At 50.9% G+C, this 10,561-nt stretch overlaps 1 protein-coding gene across 1 annotated transcript; it reads left to right on the top strand.

The window, feature by feature from the left end:
- The first annotated feature begins 1,002 nt into the window (after window positions 1-1,002).
- Window positions 1,003-6,864, top strand: ARHGDIB (Rho GDP dissociation inhibitor (GDI) beta). The gene is made up of 5 exons (XM_010018785.1): window positions 1,003-1,190; window positions 1,764-1,847; window positions 3,214-3,290; window positions 5,125-5,188; window positions 6,071-6,864. Exons 1-5 carry the CDS (start codon window positions 1,013-1,015, stop codon window positions 6,268-6,270), a joined length of 603 nt encoding a protein of 200 aa, XP_010017087.1. The 5' UTR covers window positions 1,003-1,012; the 3' UTR covers window positions 6,271-6,864.
- The last annotated feature ends 3,697 nt before the right edge of the window (window positions 6,865-10,561 follow it).

Below are 10,561 nucleotides of genomic sequence, written 5' to 3'. Positions count from 1 at the left end.
GAAAGTGGCTGGGACCATGTGGCTGGCTCCACAAGGCAGGCAGCTGACTGAAGGGAGACCTGGCGCAGCGCTGCTCACCTCTTCTGCCTGTCTCCTGTTCCGCCATCCCATGCCCTGGCTGCTTATCAGTTGGTCTCTCCCCACTCTAGCTCCCATTTGGGATGCCACCCAAGCAGCTTTGTTGCACATCTGCATTCAGCGGTGCATGTCCTGGCTGTGCTGGCTGCAGGCTTCAGCCATCCTGCCTCTCCTTTTGGAGAAGCCCCGCTGATGCAGCACAGGTACACATGGCTGCTCTGCAGCTGGGCTGGATGCAGTCACCGTCATGCTTCCTTCCTCAGTGGGAAGGAGACCAGATTGGTGCCTGAAGTGAGCTGTTCCCACAGCAAGCACTGGGAATGCCAGCAGGTAAGACTGTAGTGGGTGCGTTTCCTTGAGGGCTACTTGCTAAGATAAGGGAGTTGCTGCCAGGTATTTGATCTTTCTATGAAATGTGGCTTTTAACCTATTGTGAAAGGGTGAATGAAACCTCTGGCCTTGGCTTTATTCATGTCTCTCTGTGCCCCAGTGCGTGGCAGTGGCTCTTTGTGTGAGATAGCTGGTGAGCGCTGAAGCCTTGCACGGTGGCTTGTAATTGCAGGGCTGCTGGCCACAACCGTGCTGCAGAGTGGCTGTAAATCACTCTGCCTTCAGCCTCTGCTCCCACACCTCCTCCCCAGGAGGGAAGAATGGTGTAGGTCTGTAGGTCTGCGTGTGCGCGTGGTGCCTGCAGGGAGAGGAGTGGGGGCAGAGGGGGATTGTGATTGAGCCAGAATATCGGCTCGGCAGTGCTGGGATTGCAGCTATCACCATCGCCATTTGCCTGGAACGATCCCGCTGCGTTCGGCACTGCGTGTGTGTCTGCCTATCCAGGGGCTGAGCCAGGCTGTGCCCAGAGCAACTGCCCCTGGGGACTGCCTTCCAAAGCAATCTCATTGATTGCCCCCTCCGCTGTTACTCAGACCAAGTGACCATGACTGAGAAGACCCAAGAACCTCATGTGGAGGATGATGATGATGAGCTGGATGGGAAACTCAACTACAAACCTCCTCCCCAGAAGACACTGCAAGAGCTGCAAGAGTTGGACAAGGACGATGAAAGCCTCGCTAAGTACAAGAAGTCCCTGCTGGGAGATGGACCTGTGGTAGTAGGTAGGCTCGGGCATGCTGATAGGGAGGGACTGGGGAGATGCATCACAACAGTGTGCTGTGGGGATGGGGCAAAGTGGCCTCAAAGAAGAGGGAGCTTGTTTGAGCAGGCACGTGTGCTGCTTCTGTTGGAGGACTGGGGATGGACAGGTGGAAAGATGCGTGTAAAAGAAGCATGGAAGATGCTCTGACCATTAGGTGTAAGGTTACTAGGGGGTGCTGGTGTCGGAAAGGGACTTGTGATGGGAGGTCTGTGGGCCTTGGAGAACCCTTGAGGGGTTAGAAACCCCTGAGGGGACCAGCCTATGCTGCAAGAGGGACTTGCTACTCAGAATGATCTTACGAGGGGATTGTGTTGGAGTGGAAAGACCTCCTCTAGGTACAGGGATGGAGGCTGGAGGGATCCATGTTGACAGACTGGGAGAGACGCATGGTTCTATTGTACTAACAGTCCGTTGTTACTAGGTGTTCCATGAAGTGCAGTTTCTGTGTTTCTTCAGTGTTGTTCCCCTACCCCACTCCCCCCCCATTTAATATTGCAAGCTGACAGCTTCCCCCTGACTTTCCTACCTGCAGACCCAACAGCTCCCAATGTGGTGGTCACCCGACTCACCCTGGTATGTGACTCTGCTCCAGGACCGATCACCATGGACCTTACAGGTAGGCACAGACTCTCTCCTTGTGCACAAAGGGGAACAAACAAAGGCCCTGGCATGCTTCACACTGAAAGGTAGTTTGTCCTTGGTATGCTACAGTGGGTTTTAGAGGAACTCTGAGAGCATCTTAGCCTTGTTTCTTATTTTGATGTATACACATATGAAAAAGAAAAGGAGATGTACAGAGAAAATTGTTGAGGGTCTTTTTCTCTGTCTAGACTGATCTAGGAGCTCCTGGGTTTTTCCCCCATTCTCTTCTTACTTCCTTTCAATGAGAGCTCACAAGCACATGGGATGTGCATGCATTCAGGTAACAGGCTGTTTTGAAACTTCATAATCAAGCAATGCTGCAGTTCCGGCTCCTGGGGACATGGGGAGAGAACCAGGCTTCACCTTATATGGGCTTTTCTGCAGAGAGAGGAAGCTGGGCCCGGAGGAGCAGAGAGGCTTCCTGTTCAACCGAAAGCTCTCGGAGCCCTGCAGAGTCCAGGCAGCCTCACGAGCTGGGCAGCAGCTGTAAAACGCGCTCCACTCGCCCAAACCAGAGCTGGGCATGGGCGATGCACGCACTTGTTCCTGCAGATTCCCAGCAATGGGTCTGTGCATAAATATCTGCGTATATATGTGCCCAGACCTGTGGTTGTTCAGCCGTTACCTTCATAGATGTGGACACAGACACATAGAATAGAATGACTGAGAGTTTCACTTCCAGAGACAGCCCTGACCTCAAGTACAAAGCTAAGGCAGATGTAACCTCAATATCCCACTGATTAGAGGGGCTGGGTTTGAGAGGCTTATGCTGGGTTTCATAAATTAAATTCATTTAATTTATTCAATTAAATAAGAATTCCAGCATTCCATTCAGAATCCATTTTCTAGCTTGTTAATTCATAGGAATTAAATTAACACATGCAGATTTTCCAGTTTCTTTTTCCGGTTCACCAAAATCCCTTTTCCCAAGTGTTTCTACTTAACTGGCATTTGGTTAACATAGGACATTCTACTCTGAAGTTCGGCTGAGGTCCAAGATGGTCCTTGTTGATAGTCATGTCTTGGAATTATATGTACATAGTTTTTGCAGGTAGAACTTTTCCATTTTGTGGTTCTTCAGGTTTCATGGCATAAGACTGTGCCAGAGATTGCTGCCTTGTGCACATGCATAGAATCAATACATAGGTACACCCAGCTGTTTCTGTGTATGTGCTCTCATAGGGTGATTGCTTACACAGACCTCCACATACTCATTTTGCAAGTGTGCTGTGCTCTGAAGGGCTGCTTGCCTTCGACACCAATCCCAGCCCCATCCTCCCTGTGTGTGGTCTTTTCTCACTGTGACATGTCTAGCTAATAGCTTGATCCTCTTTTTACAGGTGATCTTGAAGCACTCAAGAAAGAGACCTTCGTATTAAAGGAAGGAGTGGAATACAGAGTTAAGATCCACTTCAGAGTGAGCTGTTTTCCTTTTTTCCTTCCTATTGCTTCTCGTCACTTGCTGGGTCTGGTCAGTGGCAGTCTATCAGATAAGTAGAGCCAGGCAGCGTGCCTGCCCAAAAGCTGGGCCCTTTTTAAGCTTCCCTAGCTTCAGGTATCATTCTAGCCAACAAGGGATTGGGTATTTCCAGGGAATTGGTTGTGCTTGGTTGCCCCTTGGAAGAAGTTGCTTTCTGTCCACTCACAGTGGTGAACAACAGGTGCTTTGGAAGCCAGATGGGTAGTTTTGGCTGAGTTTGGCTTTGCCTTTTAGCCATCAGAAAGCCTTTATTTCACACAAAGTGGAAATGGACAGGAAGGAGAAGAGAAGAGAAGAGATAATTGCTTTTCATGAAGTACTGGTTCAGTTGGTGTTGCTGGGCATAATGTGTAGAATCCTAGAATGGTTGGGGTTGGAAGGGACCTTAAAGATCCCTTCCATGGGCAGGGACACCTTCTCCTCGAGCAGGTTGCTCCAAGCCCCTCCCTGTGTCCAACCTGGCCTTGAGGACTGCCAGGAATGGGGCAGCCACAGCTTCTCCGGGCAACTTCTGCCAGGGCCTCATCACCCTTATAGTAAAGAATTTCTTCCTTCTACCTAATCTAAACCTACCCTTTTTGAGATGAAAGCCATTTCCCCTCATGCTGGCACTACATGCCCTTGTAGAAAGTCCCTCTAGATTTCTTTTACCCTCCCTTTAGGTACCAGAAGGCTGACTACGTAAAAAAGATTTAATACCGTAGCATTTGGCTGAAGATCCCCGAGTTCTTCTGGGTCACAATATATCCAAATGGGCTCATTTCTCCCCCTCTGCTGTTAACCAGTGTGTCAGCCATTTCTTCTGTTTCCAGCTGAAAATGAAACTTGGCCACACTCCAGTGTGGCATCCAGCGTTGAAGTGATCATCTCTAACAAATGTTTGCTGCAGACAAAGCTCGGCTTGGCAGAGAAGGGAAAAAGGAAAGGAAGACAGCTCTCCTGATGGACAAGGGAAAGTGTTAATGTGGTTCATTCTGTAGGAAAGATTTCCCTTCTTCTCTGAGGATTGGTTTCTCAGAGATGAATTTGTCACCGCCAGCTCTCCTTTGTGCTATGAAATATTTCCATCTGTATCTGAAGCCTGTTGACAGGAGATGCTTGGAGCTAGACAAGTTATTCTAACTCCCTCCCTCAGTCATAAGGCTGGTAAGAGCTGGCACCATGTGAATTATCCCCTGGGATGTAGAAGGATCTGCTGATCTTGTTTCCAGGTTGAGTAGTGCTGTGGGAAGGCAATGTATGCTGGAGGTGGACAGCAAGGGATACATTCAAACTATCCATAGGAGGTCTGAGATAAAACTATGAACAAAACTGTGTCCCTCTGTCTCTTGAGGAGAAACTTGTCAGCTCCCCACAGAGCTTAGAGAGTAGCTGGGAGTGCTCGACTAACCTTGCCCCCCCATTTGTGCTACATGGATGACTCTAGTCCTACATGTCTGATTTTCAACATGGAAATTGTTAACTAGGAATTCCTTGCTTCACTTTCCTTTGTCCTCATCAGCCCGTCTTGTAAAGCTGACTGATGTGCTTCAGTCAGCTTCAAAGTCAGGGAAAGGATGGAGAAGTGCAGGAAATGCACCGAGGATGCTGTAGGTCTCCAGGTGCCTATGGAAAAGTCATGTTAGGACTTCTCACAATGCGCCTTGTGCTGAGCCTTTGAGAGCAGCGGTGTAGGGAGCCAAGATGGGTCTGTCTCTAAGGACAGAGAACCAGCAGCTATAGAACCAAACCCCCTCGCTTGATACTTCTTCCTTCTGGTCTCTTCTTGCAGGTAAACAGGGACATTGTGTCGGGATTGAAATACGTGCAGCACACCTACCGGACAGGGGTGAAGGGTGAGTAACAGCTCATTGCCTTGCACATCAGTGCTTCTACCTCTGTGTTCCCTCTGCTTAAAGAAGTGTGCCAGCAGCAATGGGTGAGGACAGAGCCTCCCCCAGTCCCAAGGCTCACCCTGTGCCACCATGTAGGAGGCAAGGCTTCTCAGCAGAGTGCATTAGCCTGCACCCTGAATCGTGCAGGCCAACTGCTTCCTGTTCCTGTGCGGACTCGGTATGAGCCAGCTCTGATATCTGTGTGCCGCAGTCCTCAGAGACACTGCTGAGACAGTGCTCGCCACAGATTTCCTCTCCGTACAGAGCTCTTCACCTCTCCCTGTAGAGTGCCTCAGCCTGTGTGGAACTTGTCACCCCCGAAAGCTCTTCCAGATGCACTTGGTAAAATTCGAAGCTGCTCTGTGGAACTTCACGCTGTGGGCAGAGCCCTGTGTTTGCCCCAAATAGCACTCTTTGTGCAGTGCTGTCCTCCTCGGATGAGGCAGAGGAGAGCCCCATTTTTCACACACACATCCCCAAGTGCATTTCTTCATGCAAACACCTCTAAGGCTCCAGCACATGTAAGTGGTGTCTTCGCACAAGAAAAGAGAGTAGCAGGGGATCAAGAGAGATCTTGAGTCATACACTGGGGGTACCTACTCCCTTCCAGCAGAACATACGTATGAGAGGGTCCTGACTGAGCTGCTTGTCCATCTGCCCATCTATTTATCTTTCCAGCTGTCCTTATGCTTCACTAACTCTTTCCACTGATTCTGTTCCTCTTGCTGACACAGACTGTCCCTTTCTCTCCCCACTATCTCCTTTCTGTCTGTGATTTGTGCCCATGGTCCTTGGTCATTCTCCACCTGTGGGACTCATCCCTTACGGATTATTTTCTCCTAGTGGACAAAGCCACATTCATGGTTGGCAGCTATGGGCCACGGCCAGAGGAGTATGAGTTCCTGACGCCCATTGAAGAGGCTCCTAAGGGTATGCTGGCTCGAGGCACCTATCACAACAAGTCCTTCTTCACGGATGATGACAAGCACGACCATCTCACCTGGGAGTGGAACCTGTCCATCAAGAAGGAATGGACAGAATGAGTTCACTCAGTTTGCCTTCCCCCTTCCCATCCCCTTGCCTCCTGCACCAGTCTCCAGGTGGGCCATGCCCACCACGCTGCTCCTTCCTGCCACCATGGCCAGCCACAACCCTGGCAGCCCTTCCCATGGGCTCCAGGGCTGCATGCCGGCCTTGGTGGATGCACAGGCCTGCAGGCGGCCTTTGCTGCTGCTTGTGATACACTGAAAATAGCCTGCCCCTTCTCACCACTGCCCCATCGTGACATCTAATGGGTTAAATTGGGAAGCTTCTCCCTCCCTTTCTCCCAGTACTTCCTCCTGCTGCCTCCATCTCTCCTGTACCAACTCTGGTCCCGGAAGTGCCTTTTCTAGGAAACAAGATCACCTGGCAGGGTGGACTGGTCCCTGGAAAATCCCTATCTGAGTTATATACTTGCCGTGTGTTCTGACTCACCGTAAATGGTTACTTACCTCCCGCGATGGTCTCCTGGTCTGTATCTGGTGCCCTACCCTGTTAAAATCCATCCTTGTGCAGGCAAAACCAGTCAGGGGGAATGCAGCTGGATGCTGTAACAAGACTTCAGTGTCCCAAGAATAAAACCAGTTTCTTTCTTCTTTTCTGTACGAGTGTCACATTCTTTTCTGGAGTGTGTTTTTCAGTGATGTGTATGTGGAGAACGCATTATAGGAAGGCTTAAGAGCATGTTTCAGCAGGGAAATGGCCTTCCTCCTTCAAAACACATCCCAGTGACCCAGTGTTGGCCAAGCACAGGGGATCGTTAGCGTCTGTGCCCCAGCACTTGGAGAAGTGCCGTGACTCCTCCTGTGTGGGGAGATGTTCTCACCCAGTTGGGGCACCTGGTCACACCGGTGCAGGGTAGCTCCGGTGTCCAGCGCTGTGGGTGAGGATGCACTGATGGCGGTTTTGGCGAGGCTCTCCGAGGCTGCTGCCTGTGCAGAGCGAGGGGCTGTCTCCCAGCCAGGAGGTTGTCTCCGGAGCTGAAGGCTTCACCCTGGGCCAGCTGCCGTGTTCCCACCGCGCCGGCAGTGGCTGTGGGCCCCTGCAGCAGCTGACGTGTCTCTGGCCGAAGAGAAGAGCGGAGCAGGGTGCCATGGCGAGGACAGGGCAAGCTGGCAGCATGGGCACCTCCGTCTTCCTGTGCCTCCTGATCATCCTGCTAACCACGGGCTCCCCAGCAGCATGTGCTGGGGACAACAGCTCTGCAACCCACAGTAAGTGAGAATTCCTCCTGGCTTGGGGAAAGGCTGGGTCTGCTCTGGGGAGTCTTCCTTACCCAGGAGGGTTCCCCTGAGCTTGCAGGAGAGGTGTGTGGGTGACACTGTAAGGGGTGGGATGCTCGTGTGCATGTTGGGGGGAGCTGTTTGTGTACCCTCTGTCCAACCCTGACCTCTCCTTTCCAGGCACAGCCAGCACTGCAGAGAAACCTGTTCTGTTGGACGACGTTGCAGATGCTGAAGCCTTCATCAGTGGGGCAGAGGTGGCGGTCATCGGATTCTTCCAGGTGTGTTCGCAGCACCTCCCCTCCACCAGCTATGACCTCAGTCCCACCCTAATGAGAGCAGGAGGCTGGATGTGACATAAACACCTTCCGAAGGCAGCTTCTATCTGTGCTGGGTGCTGGGGCTGTGACAGGCATGTGGAGGGATGAGGTGACAGGCCACAGAGAGAATGCAGGGAATTTGGTCTGTGTGTAGGAAGGGAGATGAAGCAAGGGAGGAAGGTGAAGGAGGTTGTAGGATCCCTGGAGCCAGAGAAAGAGAAATGCTGCAGGGGAAGCAAAACAGGAATGTGGGTGGCAGAGAAACAGTGTTGGCAAGGCGTTGAGTAGGAATGTCAATTGTTTGCTTTAGTCAGCAGTGACAGAGCGAGGCACTGCCTGTGTGATGGGGCTGAGGAAGCTGGGTCTTGGGGAGCAGCACTGGTGTGGGCTCTCTGAAGTCCAAGAGCGGGCTCAAGCTGCAGCCTCCTCCCAGGGACGGTGTAGGCATGGTCTGTCTGCTTTGCGGCTTTGTTACCCAGAGTTGATACCCTTGAGGTCTCTGCCTCTCTGTGCCTGAATTCAGCTGAATTCAAAGGTGAGTGATGGTATGCACCCCTTGCTCCCAAAACGATGTGAATATTTTTCCTTAGGAAACAAGACAAAAATATTTATTTAGAGCACTGTAAAACAGGGGCCTCTTTGACAGGATCCTCGTTACTTTTAAGGTCCCCAAGTTGCACCTTTTTCCCCCCTTTTCCTTGAGATCTGCTCTGGGCTTCTGCTGCCCAGACACTGCCTCATCGCTTCTGTCAGAAAATACTCCAGCCTTTCACAAACAGCTCCTTCTGAAAGCACATTCCTTCTTCTGCCCCATGCCTGGGGCCAGAGAGCAGCCTAGGGAGGGCATCACGCCCTTGGTGTAGGGCAGTGGCATCTTACAGCCCACCACAGAGTGAGAACCCATGGTGTGTGTCTGTGCAGCATGGGCAGCAAGAAGCATGTGAGTGCTGGAGGCTGATGCCCCAGGGGCCTTGGTAAGTGCTGGTCCCAGAGCACCAGCTGCCTCACCTGCAGCGCCTGCAGGCGTTTGGAGCTCTTTGCTCTTGCAGTGCTGCAGTGCTGCAAACCAGCAAGGGCATCTCACTGTACAGAAGTGCCTCCTTCCCCTCGGGCTTGTGGCAGGGCTGTACCTGGCACACAGAGCCTCCTGCTAAGCGGCGGCAGGGACCGTGGGTTCGTGCTGGGTGAAGCTATGCAAGGGCATAACCGCTGGTGTTTTGTGCCACTGTGGCCTCTCTCTTGGTGCAGGATTTCATTCCACAGTCAGACAGGAGGCTGGTGCCATGCGACCCAGGCTGCCAGGAACACGAGGCAGCAGGCAGCAACGTGTCAGGCATTCAGTGCCTGAAGCACGACAGGGCTGCATTTGAACAGTGGATAAAGACCTATGTGTGCCACGAGGGCTTGTCTTGGCCCTTTGCCTGAGAGTATATTCATCCACGTAATGCCCATGTTCTCTGTTCTCCATAAATTATTTCTCTACTGCAGCCTTTCAATTCGCTGCAGTACGTGGCTCGGCAAGCTCCCTTTATAATGAGCACAGTCTCCCTGACTGGGAACAGAATGCCATGATGGAAAAACAGCACACTGCTCCAGAAACCCTGTGTGTCTGTGAGAAAGGGCAATCAATGCACGGCCTGATTAAACCCCAGCTTTCCTAGGAATGCTCCAAAACTCAGTGCAGTTATTCACACCCTAGACTTCAGCGTTCTCACTAGAGCCATGTCGATGCGCTGGCATTTCTAAAACATGTCACGAGACGTGGTTTTATTTTGAATAAAGAAGGAATTTTGTTTTCCATCCTCTCTGGGCTTGCAAACAGCTGAGCTGATGGTTCAAACTAAAAAGAAAAACAAAGCAATTATTTTCTAGCAAAGACTGTGTCTTTGGAATTTAAATCCAGTAAAAAGTATCAGAAATACATCACTCAAAAGGCTGGAATGGGAATAGCAAGGGAAGCTTTGATATGGGTTAAGGCTGTAGCCAGCGCTCTTACTCAAGAAAGAAAATGGACCTCAAATTGCTGAGAAATTGCACATTTTTATTCCTTGATGTGTTTGCATTGGCTACTTTTTAACGGCTGTGTCTAAGACAGCTTTTTAAACGGAACTGCTAATGCAAGGTGGTTTAACAAAAATTATAAACCACTGACTCTAGAATCAAGGTTAACTTAAAAATTACATTTTTATATATTTATTTTATACACACACGTATGTGCATAAATACACGTGTGTATCCGATACCTAAAGGGGGCCTACAAGAAAGCTGGAGAGGGATTTTTAACAGGGATGCGTAAGCACAGGAAAAGGGGAATTGCTTTAAGCTGAAAGAGGGTAAATTTAGATTAGACATTAGGAAGAAATTCTTCACTGTAGGGTGGTGAGACACTGGCAAAGGTTGCCTAGAGAAGCTGTGGCTGCCCCATCCCTGGCAGTGTTCAAGGCCAGGTTGGACACAGGGGCTTGGAGCAACCTGCTCTAGTGGAAGGTGTCCCTGCCCATGGCAGGGGATTGGAACTTTAAGGGAGTTGGAGCTTTAAGGTCTCTTCAACCCAAACTGTTCTCTGATTCCATGATATCATGACATACATGTATATATATTTAAGCATGCTACATTCAGATCCTGGCTTTCTCCCCTCCCTTTTGAGAGCTCTGGGGCTTCGCACCATCACGGTGCTACCTACAAGTGCGTGGGTAAGACTTGCGGGTTCAGAGCAAGGGAAGGCCGGACTGCCGCAGTGCTACGGCACC

The sequence above is a fragment of the Nestor notabilis genome, unplaced genomic scaffold (genome assembly GCF_000696875.1).
Source record: "Nestor notabilis isolate BGI_N333 unplaced genomic scaffold, ASM69687v1 scaffold27137, whole genome shotgun sequence".
In the NCBI taxonomy this organism is placed as follows: Eukaryota; Metazoa; Chordata; class Aves; order Psittaciformes; family Psittacidae; genus Nestor; species Nestor notabilis.
This window is presented reverse-complemented; position numbering and strand designations above follow the sequence as displayed.

What these genes read in the sequence shown, in the direction of transcription:
- ARHGDIB (XM_010018785.1), top strand. Translation starts at nt 1,013, where the DNA reads ATGACTGAGAAGACCCAAGAACCTCATGTGGAGGATGATGATGATGAG. An exon ending in AGATGGACCTGTGGTAGTAG is followed by an intron (nt 1,191 to 1,763) that starts GTAGGCTCGGGC and finishes TCCTACCTGCAG; the next exon opens with ACCCAACAGCTCCCAATGTG. An exon ending in GAGTTAAGATCCACTTCAGA is followed by an intron (nt 3,291 to 5,124) that starts GTGAGCTGTTTT and finishes CTCTTCTTGCAG; the next exon opens with GTAAACAGGGACATTGTGTC.